The 15555-nt window shown below is 45.6% G+C and overlaps 1 protein-coding gene across 1 annotated transcript in view; it reads right to left on the reverse strand.

Annotated features, from left to right (window-relative positions):
• SLC13A3 (solute carrier family 13 member 3) overlaps positions 1-15042 on the reverse strand; it is an 82318-nt gene extending 67276 nt beyond the window's left edge. Inside the window, exon 1 of the mRNA XM_007533041.3 lies at positions 14889-15042. Coding sequence (XP_007533103.1) covers positions 14889-14999 — 111 coding nt within the window. The 5' untranslated portion in view covers positions 15000-15042. The remainder of the gene's footprint in view (positions 1-14888) is intronic.
• Positions 15043-15555: the final 513 nt, after the last annotated feature.

A 15555-nucleotide genomic window follows, 5' to 3' on the forward strand; every position in this document is an offset into this window, starting at 1 on the left:
TTGTTATTGGGGGGGATTAATAGATTATAGAACAGTTGTTGTATTCCATTATAATAAATCTTGAAGTATATGGGTCACAAAGATTATTTAATCCAATGGTGTGCAGGAGGTGGTCATTTGTCCCCTAACAGACATTCACCTGGAGTCATTTTTTGATTGTTGTGATTGGAGGGTTGGAGGAAGTGTGCTATTTGTATCGTGTGTGGGAGAGATGGATATTGCTAAACATTCCATGCTGCCCAGGACAATCTCCTACATGAAAAGTTATATCTCTTCCCAGGAGTGTTGATGGATGAGAAATCCTGGTCCAGGCTGACCCCTAAGTATTAATGAAGAAAATAAACTGCCCAAGAAAGAAGATGTCTTGCCTGAAGTCACAGAACAAGTTGGAGACAGGGTTTTGCTTAACTTATTTCACTGGAAGACCACTGTGTCCTGAGCAGCTTTTGCCAGGCAGCAGGGGCCAGGAGCAAGACTAGAGCCAGGTAGTGGATGAGCTGACAGAAAAATGATGGTTAAAATCTGCTCACTTGATTTACCCAGCCCTGGTTCTGGGAGGAGCCAGAATAAGGAGAGGGGGTCCACACAATCCCTGACCACCCTAGTCATGATATCCCCACACAGACATTTCTTACAAGAAATTTCATAATCCCCAGGCACAGAAATCCCAGCTTCTCAGTTTAGCCAATGCATTACCACAGGGATTAAAGTCTGCAGGCAGAACACGCTGGCAAAAGTGGGGAGAAAGAAGAAAATGCCATGTCAGAAGGTTAATTTTTGAGCTGGGCAATGATTACCAGGCAGATACAAAGTAACTTTGCCTCCATTGCTTCTCCTAGCTTGCCCACTTTGTTCAGGAAAGGAAAGAGAAAGAGAGAAAGACAATGTTGTCCCAGGCCAGGCAGGAGCTATGTGAAGCCATATCCACCACCACCCCCATCTCCCTGCTGGGCTACAGTAGGTGGTTCTGCCAGGGCACGGAGCTATGACAAGGCTCTCAGCAGGCAATGAAGGCTCTGTGCCAGACAGATAACTGGGCTGGCCAGCTCCTGGAGAGCATGATGGGGACTGCTGCCTAAAGAGGTCCCCTCCTGCTGTCCACCAGAGGCCATTCCAGAGAAGGAGGTTGTGGGAGGCCCTGAACTTTGAATCCCAGCAAGTGCAAAGCCAGACATTAAGCACGAAGCAGAATGTCCTTACCATCCTACATCTAGCCTGGGACAGGCCTCGTGTAGGGCTCCAAACCTCCAAACTCAGGGCTTAAGAGGCCTTGTCATCGCCATTCCCTACTGGCTGGAGTGACCTTGGGTCCTGTCTCCACTTAGAGTCTGTTTGATTGATTGTGTGATTGTAAACACCAGAGGGATGACAGCATCAGAGTCACCATATTTTGTGCTGGGACCATGACCAGTCTCCAAGAAGCAGAAGCTTGGGAGACCAATGGGAAAAAGCTATAATCAAGGAACTGGAGACGGGAACTGAAATCTGGGCCTGATGCCTAGAAGCAGAGGAGCTTATAAACTTGGCTTTGTGTCTGGGTTCAAATCCTGCTTGGACCACTTCTTAGAATAAGTAACTTAATTTTGTGCCTCAGTTTCTTCATCTGCAAAATGAATGTGATGACAATGATAATAAGAATTTCAACCTGAGGGTCAGGGAGAACAGATACTAGAGGCTACAGATTCAAGCGCAGGCACCACCTTATGCCAGAGTTGAGCAATGTTCTGGTGCTCTCTCTAACCTCTCTAGTTCTGTCTCTCATAATCAATAAATCTTAAATATAAAGAATTTCAACCTCATGAGCTATTGTTGAGATTAATAAATAACATAAGAAATAGGTTGGGGGCATGCAGAGAAAGTTATTTACATAAACATGACCCACCATGGGTTCTCTTTGAATACATTTCTTGTTTTATCTACATTAGAACTTTCACCTTGGGGGTTGGGCGGTAGCATAGCGGGTTAAGCGCGCACATGGCACCAAGCACGGGGACTGCATGGGGATCCCGGTTTGAACCCCAGGCTCCCAACTTGCAGGGGAGTCACTTCACAAGTGGTGAAGCAGGTCTGCAGGTGTCTGTCTTTCTCTCTCCTTCTCTATCTCCCCTCCTCTCTCCATTTCTTTCTGTCCTATCTAACAACAACATCAATGGCAACAATAACAAGGGCAACAAAATGGGAAAAAATGGCCTCTAGGAGCCGTGAATTCGTGGTGCAGGCACTGAGCCTGAGCCCAAGCAATAACCCTGGAGGCAAAAAAAAGAACCTTCATCTTGGTGCTACATGAGGCACACAGGAGGGAGGCAATGGCTCTAAATGGCACCCAGATACAGATTCTAAAGGGATAGGAGTTTGGATATACACAGCAGGCCCAGGAAAAGGTCTCAGCCCAGCAGGACAGCAGAAAACCTGAGAAAAGCCTTCTGTGCCAAGGTTAACAGGTCCCAGAACACCAAGCTACTCCTTGAAAGAAGGAAACAATAAGGCTTAGGGTGACAAGGCTACCAAGAGCCTCAGTCCTGGGTGTAAATCCAACTCTGTTATTTACAAGTTGAGTTCTATGTCCTTGTCTCTAAATTAAGATGCATGTTACACCATTCTGAGATGGATCAAACAAAGTTTGTAGCACTGCCTCACTGGCAACCAGCAGGTGAGAATAATAAAGTTGCCACTTATTCATGGTTTACTGTGGCCAGACTCCCAAGTAAGGATGTACATTTGCTCACCTGTTCCTCACAGAACCCTATTTAGAAATGAGGAATTGAAGTAAATAGGTTTTGTGATTCTGCCATCTTTTTTTAGTAAGCCTTGATTACCACTGTGGTGGTCTTGGGTCCAGGTATCCAGTCCCAGACTCAGTGATGAGGATAACACTGGCGACAAAACCCAGTAATTACTGGGGCCAGGTGGTGGCACACCTGGTTGAGCGCACATTTTGCAGTGCACAAGGACCCAGGTTTGAGCCCCTGGTCTCCACCTGTCGGGGGAAAACTTTGTGAGTGGTGAAGCAATGTTGACATTGCTCTTTCTCTCTGTCTTTTTTTTCTCTCTCTCTCTTTTTCGCTCTCTCTCCTTTCCTCCCTCTCTATCACCCCTTCCTCTTGATTTCTGTCTCTATCCAATAACTAAATAAAGATAATTTTTTTTAAAACCCACCAGTAATTACTGAGCATGTACTATGTGTGGTTTCTTGGCTAACTAAGATCTCTACACTTTTCCTAGCTTTTGTTCCTCACTCTAGTATGTTGTAGTCAAGAAAATGAGAAGATAGTTACTCAACAGAAAAGAACTTTATATAGGCTCTTTCTTATCCTCTCTGGATTTGTTCAGTCTTGAAGGTAAGAGGGGCTGATTTTAGGGGCTGGATGGTGGCACACCCAGTTGAGTGCACACATTACAATGAGCAAGGACCCAGATTCAAGCTCTTGGTCCAAACCTGCAGGGGGAAGCTTTATAAGTGGTGAAACAGGGTTGCAGAACTCTATCATCTATCTATCTATCTATCTATCTATCTATCTATCTATCTATCATCTATCATCTTTCTCTATCTCCCCTCTCAATCTGTTTCTCTCCTATCAAATAAATAAATAACAATAAAAAAGAAGAGCTGATTTTCATGTGCCCACTCTCCAGAATGGGAAGCTGAGATAGGAAGTATTCAGCCAGAAACAAGCCCAGGGTAGCCCCAGAAGTCTAGACTCTGACCTCCAAGCAGGATTCCTTCCTAGCCTCTGCTAGATATGAAAGTGGTTTGAGAAAGAAGTTAGGGACCACCTATCTCCCTTGGGGTTCAAGACTTAGTGGGGGAAAGAAGAGAGAGCATTGAGGGTGACTTGTTCCGAGGAGCCTGCAGAAACTTCCTTTCTCCCATCCTTCTCCCTTCCCTTTCCCCATCCTTCCTCTGAAGTGAAGTGTGTTAGACTCTTGAACTCATTAGCAGATGTGGTAACAAGTTCAAGTTCTCACAGTCCCTCATTAAAAGTGTTCATGGGGTGAATCACACACCACAGCTGCCAAGACCTCACTAATCATTCATAAGTCAGACAAGTTGGGGGCAGTGGGGGAGAGGGGAGCGACACTGGACCTGATCAGAGGAGGACAAAACACATCATCCAGAAAAAGAAGTCTACTCATGATGTGACCTGTGTCTGCTGGACTAGCTCCTCAGCCACACTGTAAGCCCCTCTGGACAATGACCCTCACTTCCTTTTGTTGTTGTCACTGTGCTTCACCACTCTGTGCTAACTTTTTCAGATCAACAGAGAAAGAGACAGAAAAGGAAAGAGAAATGGAAAGACACTATAACACCAAGCTTGCTCAGATGTGGTGGGACCTGGGCTGGAACCTGTGCCATGCACATGACAGAGCAAGTGCACTGTCTAGGTGAGCTAGAGTCACTCACTTCTAAGACTTCTGGGGCTCCAGGCTTCAGGCCAAAGCAACAATGGCAAGGAAATTTACCCTGAGGCATTTCTCTGAATAAGCACTTCCTCATTTAAGGTTCCCAGCAACCCCTAGGAAATGAGCTTTATTCCAATTTATGGAGGAGGAGATAGAGGCTTAGAAAACTCAAGAACCCATGTAGTAAGTAAAGGTGGGGATTAAGAGGGCTCAGGAATAAGCAGAAAGCCATCCCAGACTCCAGGATCCACCACTCACTTGTAATGTAAATAGAAATACTATCACAGCCAATAACATATCAGTGAACAACTACTTGATACCTCTTAAATTCCAGGCATAGCCTTCAGTATTTTAGGTATAAGAAGTAATCATCACAATGCCCTAGCAGGCACCTTAATTTACAGAGAAGGAAAAGAAGGCACAGAGAAACTAAGCAACCTGCCCAAAATCACACAGCCAGAAAGTGAGAGTGTAAGAATAGAATCCAAAAGCCTGGTGCTAGAGTTTATATTATCACAATGTTGTTACTTCCTCTTTAGAAACTTATTCAGAGGGACACAGCAGTCCAGTGATTGTGGGCAGAATAAGAAAAACAAGGTCGTGAGGAGGCTCTGTCAGCACAGGCCTCAGTTTCCCCGTACTCCTGATGACAGGCAGGACTACAGGCAGGGCACCATACCAGGCCTCTGCCAAGTTGTCCCAGGCCTAAATATCCCATGATCCCAGTCCCCAGCATCATCGCAGGAGACCATGTCCTTAGGACTCCTTCCCAGTAAACTACACACACTTCTGTTTTTAGACCCTGCTGCCAAATGTCCTGGTCAGGCAGGGTAAGTTTCAGTCCCTTCCAAAGAAATTCAGAGGAGACACTAGTGAGGGCAAGAAATGGTTAAGAGAAACAGGGGGAATTTTCCTTCACCCTATTCTCCTTCACCCCTAGGCCTTGGAGTCAGCTGAGTAGAGAAGCAGTTGGTCGTGCTTCTGAGATCAGATGAGATCGGGCATGTTCAGGGTGGTATGGCCGTAGACACAGTTGGTCATGAAAGGTGCTCTGCAGCAAGTAAAAGCAAGTGGACAATCATGCTGTGGGTGACAGGGAACAGGGTTTCTCTTGTTGCTCTCAACTGAGAAGGCATGCCCCTGCCCCCTTCTTAGGGCCCAGAGGGCATAGAGGATGGTCAGTCTCACCCAGTGGAGCAAGAGCTGGTCTCTGGGCAGGTGCAGGGCCCAGGGGTGGTGTGTCCTTTCTAGAATACTCTCCATTTCTAAGTGTTCTCCATCCTGCAAGGCCTCATACAGCTAGCTATGTACCCACCGGCAAATGCTTCCTCTGGGGACCTCTGATTCCATCACTGAAAATGGGACTTGCTTGTATCTGTCTGTGGGCTTGTGGTGGATGTTGGAAACAGATTTCTTTCAAGGAGGGGATGTTGACCTTCTGACACTGGGAGCCTAGTTTTTGTCCTGGGGGCTGTCAGGTGCATTGTGGGATATTTGTCCCTGGCTTCTAGTCATGAGGTGTCAGGAGTGCCTCCATGAGTTGTGACAATCAAAACTGTCTCCAGATATTGCCACATATCTCCTGTGGAGCAAAATTCTTGAGACCCGTTGGTTTAAAGTACTTCCCAGTGCTCAGAACATAGTTGGTGCTTATTCCATGAAGGTAATCAACAGTTGTTTAAAATGTATTTATTTAGGGAGTCGGGCTGTAGCGCAGTGGGTTAAGCGCAGGTGGCACAAAGCACAAGGACCGGCATAAGGATCCCGGTTCGAACCCCGGCTCCCCACCTGCAGGGGAGTCGCTTCACAGGTGGTGAAGCAGGTCTGCAGGTGTCTATCTTTCTCTCCCCCTCTCTGTCTTCCCCTCCTCTCTCCATTTCTCTCTGTCCTATCCAACAACGACAACAATAATAACTACAACAATAAAACAACAAGGGCAACAAAAGGGAATAAATAAAATAAAATTTTTAAAAAGTAGTTATTAAAATGTATTTATTTGTATTTATTTATTTATTTACTTTTGCCTCCAGTGTTATTGCTGGGGCTGGGTGCCTGCTCTCTTCTGGCAGCCATATTTTCCCCCCATTGTTGTTGCTGTTATTGTTATTGTTGTTGTTGGATAGGACAGAGAGAAATTGAGAGAGAAGGGGAAGATAGAGAAGGGTACAGAAAGACAGACACCTGCAGACCTGCTTTACCCCTTGCGAAGTGATCCTCCTGCAGGTGGAGACCCAGGGGCTTGAACCGGGATCCTTGAGTTTCACACTATATGAGATTATCCTGGTGTGCTACCACCAATTTGTTTATTTACTTCTTGGAAAGATACGGAAACTGAGATGAGAGGGGAAGATGGAGATAGATAGAGAGGGGGCTGGGTGGTGGCATACCTGGTTGAGTGCATATGTTACAACTCACAAGGATCCATATCAAGCCCCAGGTCCCTACCTGCAGGGGGAAAGCTTCATAAGTGGTGAAGCAGGGCTGCAGGTATCTCTCTGCCTCTCTCTTTCTTCCTTCCTCTCAGTTTCAGCTGTCTCTACCAAATCAATAAATAAGAAAGAAAGAAAGAGATAGATAGATAGATAGAAATACCTACAGCACTGCTTCACTGCTCATGAAGCTTCCTCTTACAGGTGGGAATCAGGGGTTTGAACCTCAATCATTGTACACTATAATGTGTGTGCTCTATCAGGTGTGCCACTGCCCAGTCACCAAGAGTTTTTTAAAATATTTATTTAATTATTTATTTGTACAAGAGAGAGAAAGAAGCAGAGCCTACTGTGGCATATCTGGTGCTGGGAATCACATCTGGGACCTCATGCATACCATTTGGGCACTCAAAAAATTGCACTGCCTCCGGGGTCATGGTAACAAACATTTTTTTAGCCCTTTTATCACCAGTTGTTCTCCTACCCATTTACAGATGAGGAAACTGAGGTGTTTGAGTAAGTGACTCAAGTACACACAGCTAGTTAGAAAATCAGGATTTGTACCCAAGCAGCCCAACACAAGCTCCTATGCACCACACTTTTCCACTCATGTAACCTATCTTCAGCTGTCTTCAGAGAAATCCCCAAGGCATAGGAGAGACATCTAGCACTATAATGGCATAGCTCTCTTCTGGGAAGCCTCCCTAATAGGCACAACCACTCCCTTCTCCCTTTACCCCCACTGAATTATGAGGGAGTACGAGCTTTCTACAAGGTAGACTAAACTTATTTAATAGTTATGAGGCTTCACTGCTCTGAGTCTCAACCTTCCTGTCTCTAAAATAAATCCCAGCATCATACAGAGTGGCTAAAAGCAGAGACTGTGGAGATGGAATGCCAGGGCTTGAATCCCACTTCTGCTACTTCTAAGACTTAAGAAAGTGGGAAAGTCACCACTTTGTGCCTCAGTTTCCTTATCTGTGAATGTTGATAATATAGTGTCAGCTTTGCAGAGTGATAATGGAGCAAGCATATCTCGAGTGCTTTGAACCATGCTTGACACTTACTAAGCACCAGAGAGGAAAGTATTGGCTCTGGCTTTTAGGAGGCCCTCTTGGGGACAGAGGAGAAGGCAGGAATAAACTGTGGTCCAGGACCTTAACAAACATGAACTTGGGGGGCTAAGTGGTGGTGCATTGGGTTAAGCGCACATAGTACAAAGTACAAGGACCCACACAAGGACAAGATAGACAGAGAAGGGGCTCTGTGGTGGTGTACCTGGTTGAATGCATATATTACAATGTGCAAGGATCCAGATTTAAGGCCCTGACTTTCCACCTGCAGGGAGGTTACTTCACATGGTGAAGATGGTCTGCAGGTGTCTGTCTTTCTCTCCCCCCTCTCTATCTTCTCCTCCTCTCTGTCCTATCAAATAAGAAGAGAAATGGAAAAAATGGCCACCAGGAGCAATGGATTCATAGTGTTGGCACCAAGCACAAGCAATAACCCTGGTGGAAAAAAAATCCTGAATTCACTTCCTCCAGCATCTGAGAGAATAGCACTTTTCCATTGAAGAGATTAGTATAGCTGAAATGAAAACTCTTAACTCAGACTAGGGAGGAGCCCCCCACAAGAGAGTAGAGCAGAAGGGACTAGCCAAGAGGGCTGGGAGATGAGGCAAAGGCTGCTGCCTTTGTCTGGTTAGGGGTCATTGTTCTGTTCTGTGGACTGGGCCAGCTTTCTAGCACAAGTTCATTCCATTAGCTGCCTCTCCCATGGGAATCTCATCGACCAGCAAACAGAGCCTGACACCACTCTCTACAGAATGCAGCAACAACAGGATTTCCTTAATGAGCACCTACTACATTTCTCACTCATAGGAAGAGAAAACACAAAGTAAACTTTGGACGGGGTGGTTACTGCACAAAAGCAAAAGACTCTCGGGAAACAGTGTAGGGAAAGGGTTGGTGGGTATTTGAGGTCTTGGTGCATGATGGTGGGAAAGGACCTAAGTTGGGGGAGAGAGTGGTTTGCAGAAACCTGTCATGGAGAGGTAAGAAATTGTATACATATGAAGCCAAACAAATTATTGACCAATCACGAACCTAAAGGCTGAAATAGTGCAGATGAAGACTTGGGGGTCTCTGTTTTGTAGATAGTTAGTAGGCCTATTTCAGTTATATTCCAAAGGGCCCATGACTATATTAGTGTTTTTGTTTTTTTTCTGAGCCTGAAATCTGATATGCAGGTAGACCCAAGATTTTGTCTGGAGAGATGATGTCATGGCTTGAAAAAGGACCAGAAGCTGGATCAGGGAAGAGAATAGCTTCCAAATACGGGAAGGTGTATAAATATTGTTGACTGTAAACCTCATAGATTTGATGTGATCTGGGGCCCATATTCAGCTTAGGAGCCTATGTGACCTTTGCATCCTTGTAGTTTCGAGCTCACATTCTGTGGTCACGAGTAGGAATGTTCCAAGCTGCCCCAATTTCAGGACCCATCTTCTTCAGGTGGAAGAGAGAGTATGTTGTCCAGCCTCCCTTTGGAGGATGGAACATTCTTTGTTGTTGTTGATCCAAGTTGAGGGGAAGGTCCTATGGGGGCCCACAGAGGGGTTTATTGTTTTGTTCCTGATAGAAATGACCAATAACAATGGAGAGAGGGATCTATTCAAGATCTAGGCTCATCATGTCTGTTTGGGAATCTCAGGACTCCCCAACTAGGGTCCCAGCTGATGGGGTGGCCTGATAGTGACTAAAGATTCATTGTTAAAGTATGCCATTCTCTTGCCCTTATTCAGCTTTTGTAGTCCTTATTTTGATAAGGTTAGCTTTGGAGTGACTGAGGGAAGTGTAATAGGAAGTACGTAAGGACCAGGTTCCAGATGCTACCATGATACCAACTGGACTTCCCTGGGTAGACATCCCCACCAGTGTGTCCTGGAGCCCTGCTCCCCAGAGCCCCACCCCACCAGGGAAAGAGAGAGACAGGTTGGGAGTATGGATTGACCTGTCAACGCTCATGTTCAGTGGGGAAGCAATTACAGAAGCCAGACCTTCCACCTTCTGCACCCCATAATGACCTTGGGTCCATACTCCCAGAGGGATAAAGAATAGGAAAGCTATCAGGGGAGGGGATGGGATACAGAGTTCTGGTGGTGGGAATTGTGTGGAGTTGTACCCCCCTTATCCTATGGTTTTTGTCAGTGTTTCCTTTTTATAAATAAAGATTATAAAAAATATAAATAATTATATCCATATTATTTTATAATCTTAAACCACCATTAAACCACTAATAAAACATATATTTAAGAATAAAAATAAAGAAATTGTATACATGTATCAACCATTCCCCAGTAAAGCAATAAAAAGTACTAGCAACCAAAATATGAGCTCCTCACTATCAATATGCCATTGCTTTTAGATAATTTAAGTGGCCAGTGCTAGGAAATACATTTTTAATTTAAATTGAATTGAAATTTCTCAAAAAAGAAAAGGCAGTCAAGTCTTCCCACTTGGCAGGCTTTATAACACCAGCTTTGCAAAGAAGTAAATGGAAGCTCAGGGAAGGAAAGCAGCCTACTTGGTGGTGTTGGGTGTAGTCTTAAATGTCTCCACCCTGGCACATCTCAGCTGCGAAGAGCAGCTCAGGTGCAAGTTTGTGGCTTATGGCTGGCCCTGGTCAGATCTGATCTAGTTAAGGTGCTGACTTTGTGTCTTTGAGGTCTGGGGGTGTCAGAAAGTCCTGCTCCTCAGTCCACAGGGCACTGTCCTGCAGAGTGAGGCCAGGAAATACAATCTCGCCCCCCCCAACACCCCCCTCACCATATCACCAGGAATCACTCAGGCCTGTTTACACACCTGGCAGGAGCTCCAGGAAAGTGGAAAGTTGGCTGGGCCTCAGAGGAATGGTTCTAGGGCTGAGGGGTCTATGTGGGGCAACAGGTCAGACTGGTGGAGAGAGGATGTAGGGGCACTAAGTAGGGCTCTGGGGCCACGTGGATGGGAGAGGCTGGAAACATCCTCTGTGCCCATTTTGGGTCCCCATCTTTCCAGCTGCAAAGCAAAAGGACTAGCAACATTGATTGCACCTCAAAACTTACATACATTAGTGGCAGTCTGGGCTTTCAGGAAGCACAAGTATTCAGAGATATCTGGGTTCAAATCAAGTCATTCATCCAAAGCTTCTTCAGTGATCACCTGTTATGTGTTGGACACTGTGCCAGGCACTGGGTATGCTACAAGAATAAGACTATCCTAGGCCCTGCCCATGTGTCACGTACAGGCTACCTGAGGAGGGAGAGACTGAACACTCAACGGTAATTTCAGATCAGAAGGTATGCTGTGAAGGAAATAAAACCAGGAGCTGTTGTAGAGAGTATTTTGTGGAGTGAAGAGAGAGAATGTTCATACAAAGAAATAATCAAGGAGGGCTCCTCAGAGGAGTGTCACTGGCACTAAAACCTGATTTACTAGGAGGCACCAGCTGGGGGAGATCTGGGCGAGAGAACTCTAGGCAGAAGAAACAAGTGCAAAGGCCCTGAGGTAGCAGCAAGCTTTGGAGGTTTGAAGAGTAACAGCAAAAAGCCTATAAGCCTGGGGCATATTTACCGAAGAGGAGAGTATGGGAGATCACAACTAGAAGCAACATGGCTTCTAGTGTCCATATTTGATTCTCTAACATCTTGGAGCCTGGCGGACCCAAAAGGATTAGCCCCTCTCAAGACTAGCAATATTGTTTTCAAATGTAAACCAACCAGTTCAGAGCCACATACCTACCTCTGTTAGTGAGCTTTTATAAACCAGGCAACCACTCACCTGCCCCATTCATCCCAGAGAGAGGGCCAGGTGATCAGGGAGAGAGCCTTTATGCCCCAGATCCTGATGAAGTCAAACTATCCTGATTCTGCTTACCTTTCTTTGCTCATGTGCTTGTGAGTGGTAAAGACCACAGTGAAAGATATGGTAGGGAAGAGAATAGAAAGGATTTTTCACTTTCAAGTTTAGGAAGAGTGTTCAGGGGGACCGGGAGGTGATGCATCGGGTTGAGCACACATAGTACAAAGAGTAAGGACCTGTGCAAGGATCCTGGTTTGAGTCCCCGACTCCCCACCTACAGTGAAGTCGCTTCACATCTATTCTCCTTCTCTATTCTCACTTCTCACATCTATTCCCTCCCCTCTCAATTTCCCTCTGGAGGAAAAAAAAAAAAGAGAAAGAAAGAAAGAAAGTTCAAGAATGGCCTCACTGGAGGTTAATCTTGAATTAGGATGCGTAAAATGAAGGGACCAGCACTGCAGATGGCTGGGGGACTGGCCATGCAGATAGAAGGTACTGCAAGTGCATACCTGGGGGGTCGGCAAGCTACGAAATTCAAAGAACAGTAAACAGATCAGTGTGACTGGATCAGCATGCGTGAGGGAACCAGAACTTTTTTATAAGCAATAAATATTAGCTGTTCTTGCTATCTGGGAAGTGGTGCAGTGGCTAGAGTGTTGGATTTAAAAGCAAGAGGTCCTGAGTTAGATCCCTAGCATGACGTGCCAGAATGATGTGAGCTCTCTCTCCTTCTCTCTTGTGTTAGCAAATAGACCTTTTAAAAAATAAATAAATGAACACATAAATACTACGATATTTTGTTGAGGGTCTATTATGAGCTAAACAGAAGTTATCAAGTTTGACCTCTGACCCATCTTATACCTTCTAGAAGTTAGGCTTTAGAGATGAAATGAAATGTTGCCAGAATGCTACTTCAAATCAGGGAGATAGCATAAAGATTATACAGTTTTGTACTTGAGGCTCTGAGGTTCTAGGTTCACTCCTCAACACCACCATAAACTAGAGCTGAGTTGTGCTCTGGCTGAATAAAAAATCATCCAAATACAATAGATAGATGATAGATATATCACTTTAAGCACTGGTGACCTAAGATGTCACATATATGGGTTATCACTGCCTGAAATATCACTGAGGGATGAATGTCTGTATGTCCTTCAGGTCTCATAGCACTTAATTCTGCCCACATATTCAAATATCTCACTAAAAAGCAGAACAAAGAAGTGGACAGAACCTCCTGCTGAGCAGAGAAACCATGGGTGCTTCTTCACTAAAGCTCCACTTGGTCATTTGCACACCCATCCATCTTCACAAAGAGAGGCAGTTCCCTTGCTCGACTCCTCACATCAGTTCTCAGAAAAAGAAAAATAAGGTGAACTCAAAAAAGAAAGGAGAATGATCCATAAGGTCAGCAAGATTGAACCTTAAGGTCAGCAAGTGGCCCTAAACAGGTCTGGGTTATTTTAAAATGACCCATTCCTTATTCCAGCATTTATTATTTTTCTCATCCATGTCAAGAAAGTCTGGTAGTCTGAGTAATTCCACCCTAAATAATTTTGCTTGTCCAGAACTCCTGCCTTCTGCACCCCAAAAAGGATTTTAGTCCATACTCCTAGTGGGGGAGAAGTAATAGGGGGAAATGACCAGAGGGCGCTGAACTCCAACTACATCAGGACCTGGAGAGAGGAAAAAGGGTGGGACATTTGAATAGGTGTATGTGTGACTTAGAAAGGAAGAGAAGATGGGACCATGGAAACAAATGGGCAAATATATACAAATATAGACAGATAGGTGTAGAAATAATAGTTAACCCGTATCTGCAACCTTAGGAGAACTGCTATAACTTCCAATGGAGGGAATGGGGATACAGGACACTGGTAGTGGGAATGGTATGGAGTTATACTCTTGTTATCTTGTAATTTTGTAAATCACTGTTAACCACTGAAAAACAAAAAAAGCATTTTGCTTGCTTGTTAGCCTGGGTCTCCTTGGAACCACCTATGAGGGACTTTTCCTCCAGGTTCCTCTTTGAACACCTCTCCCAGCTCTCCTGGCTTCTGCTTGGTCTTACAATACTATAGTGTGCACTCTCTTTGCTTTTATTTTCATGAACATTGAATATCTCATTGCGGGGTGGTAAGACAGTGTCCTGGTGGTAGAATCCTTGTCCTATGTGTTGCCTCTCATGATGGCCTAGATGGGCTGGGCCCTGGTGAGGGATCCAGCAGGGACCTGTTGGTACCATTTTTTTCAACCCCTATTACTGTTGACTTTTGTCATGTGCCTCCTGACCTCAGTCTTCAGCCTTTGATCTCCTAGGGATTACTTTGAGAGTCTAGAAATAGCTCAGATTCTCGATTCTGACAAGCCAGGGACTGAGTCTCTATTCCACTGCTTGCCATGTGTTTGCGGAATAAGTCATTCATATCTCTGAGCTTCAATCTGCTGTCTCTAGGAAGTGTAATGAGCAGTCAGTCCTTCCAGAGAGGCAATGAATGGATCAAATTAGACAACACCTATAAGGCAAAGTTTAGCACCACACCATCCATCTAGTAAGCATTCATTAAAGCTTGTCTCTGTCATGCAAGGAAAGCTAGGAAGAAGAAAGCAAGGAAGAAGACCGGCCAGTACATCACTAGTACATCACTAGGTTCTTGCTGTGCACTAGGCTCACTTGTACATGATTTACTTAATATGCACAACACTTTAGGTTGGCACAATCACAATCATATTCTCCATGTCTTCATATGTAGAACCTGAAGTTCAGAAGGCTAAGTAACTTGCTCCAGGTTACACAGCTTGGCATTTATTACGTACCCGTCTTATTGTGATGATCAAGAGAAGACACACTTTTGCACAACAGAACGCCAAATACGTGGCAGGCTCACATTAAAAAATGAGAAATCATTCCTGTAAAAGTGAGAATACCCAGAAAGCTAGCTGGTACTCAGGTTCCAAGGGCCAGCTGGGAGAGGGAGGAGGCCGGGGTGTTCTCTGACAAGAGGGGGGGGTTCAGGGTGGTATGGCCCATGCCCAGGGTGTTCTCAGCAACCAAGGGAAAGAGAAAGTAAGAAGTTCAAAGGCAGTCTACTGAAATCCGTCTAGACTGGGGCTTCAAGGATCTCCCTCCTTCTCTGAAGCTGGGGAGGAGAGGGTCCTTGGGATAGCTCATCCTGCCTGCAGGATGCACAATGTTCACACAGGCAAAGAGGGCAGTTACCTTTGGTGGGAGGGAGAAGACCACAGGCAGCAGCACGAGTGGTGTGAGCAGCAGCACCAGCAGCCGCCGCACACTCCACACCTTCTTGGCCACCGCCGCCAGCGCTGCCATCTGTGCGGACCGCGGGCCGGGTACAACCGGCCAGCACGGGACTGCGCGCTGACCCGCGGGTTTAAACACCGGGGGCGGGCTGGAGGAGGAGCTGCTCGGGGACCCGCCCCCCACCCTCCAGGCTCCTCGGGAAGAATAAGGGAGGTGCCTGCTTCCCAGAAGCTGCGTGAAAGGCTGGGAAATTAGGAAAAGTTAAGCCTGAAGAACTAAGGAACTGGACCCCGGCCCCTAAGGCAGCGTGGCCTTGGAGTTAAACCTCTTGGAGGTTCTCCAACTTTGTGCTCTGAAGCAACTGGTTTAACCTTTCTGCTCACTATTTACTCGCCAGGGACAGAGGAGGTAATGGCCATGTGAGGATTAAAGTGCTTTGCTAGTACTGCCTGGTGACAAATCCTAACTGCCACATGCTAACTGCGTGACCTTAAGCAGTGGCCTCTGGGCTTCAGTTTACTCATTCAGAAAGTGGGGTGATCATAGTAGTCTCTACCAGACTAGAGGTCTGTTGGGAAGTTTAAATGAGATAATGAACATTTGTTAAGTAGTACCTGTGCTAAGT

This window comes from Erinaceus europaeus, chromosome 1 (genome assembly GCF_950295315.1).
Source record: "Erinaceus europaeus chromosome 1, mEriEur2.1, whole genome shotgun sequence".
Classification (NCBI taxonomy): Eukaryota; Metazoa; Chordata; class Mammalia; order Eulipotyphla; family Erinaceidae; genus Erinaceus; species Erinaceus europaeus.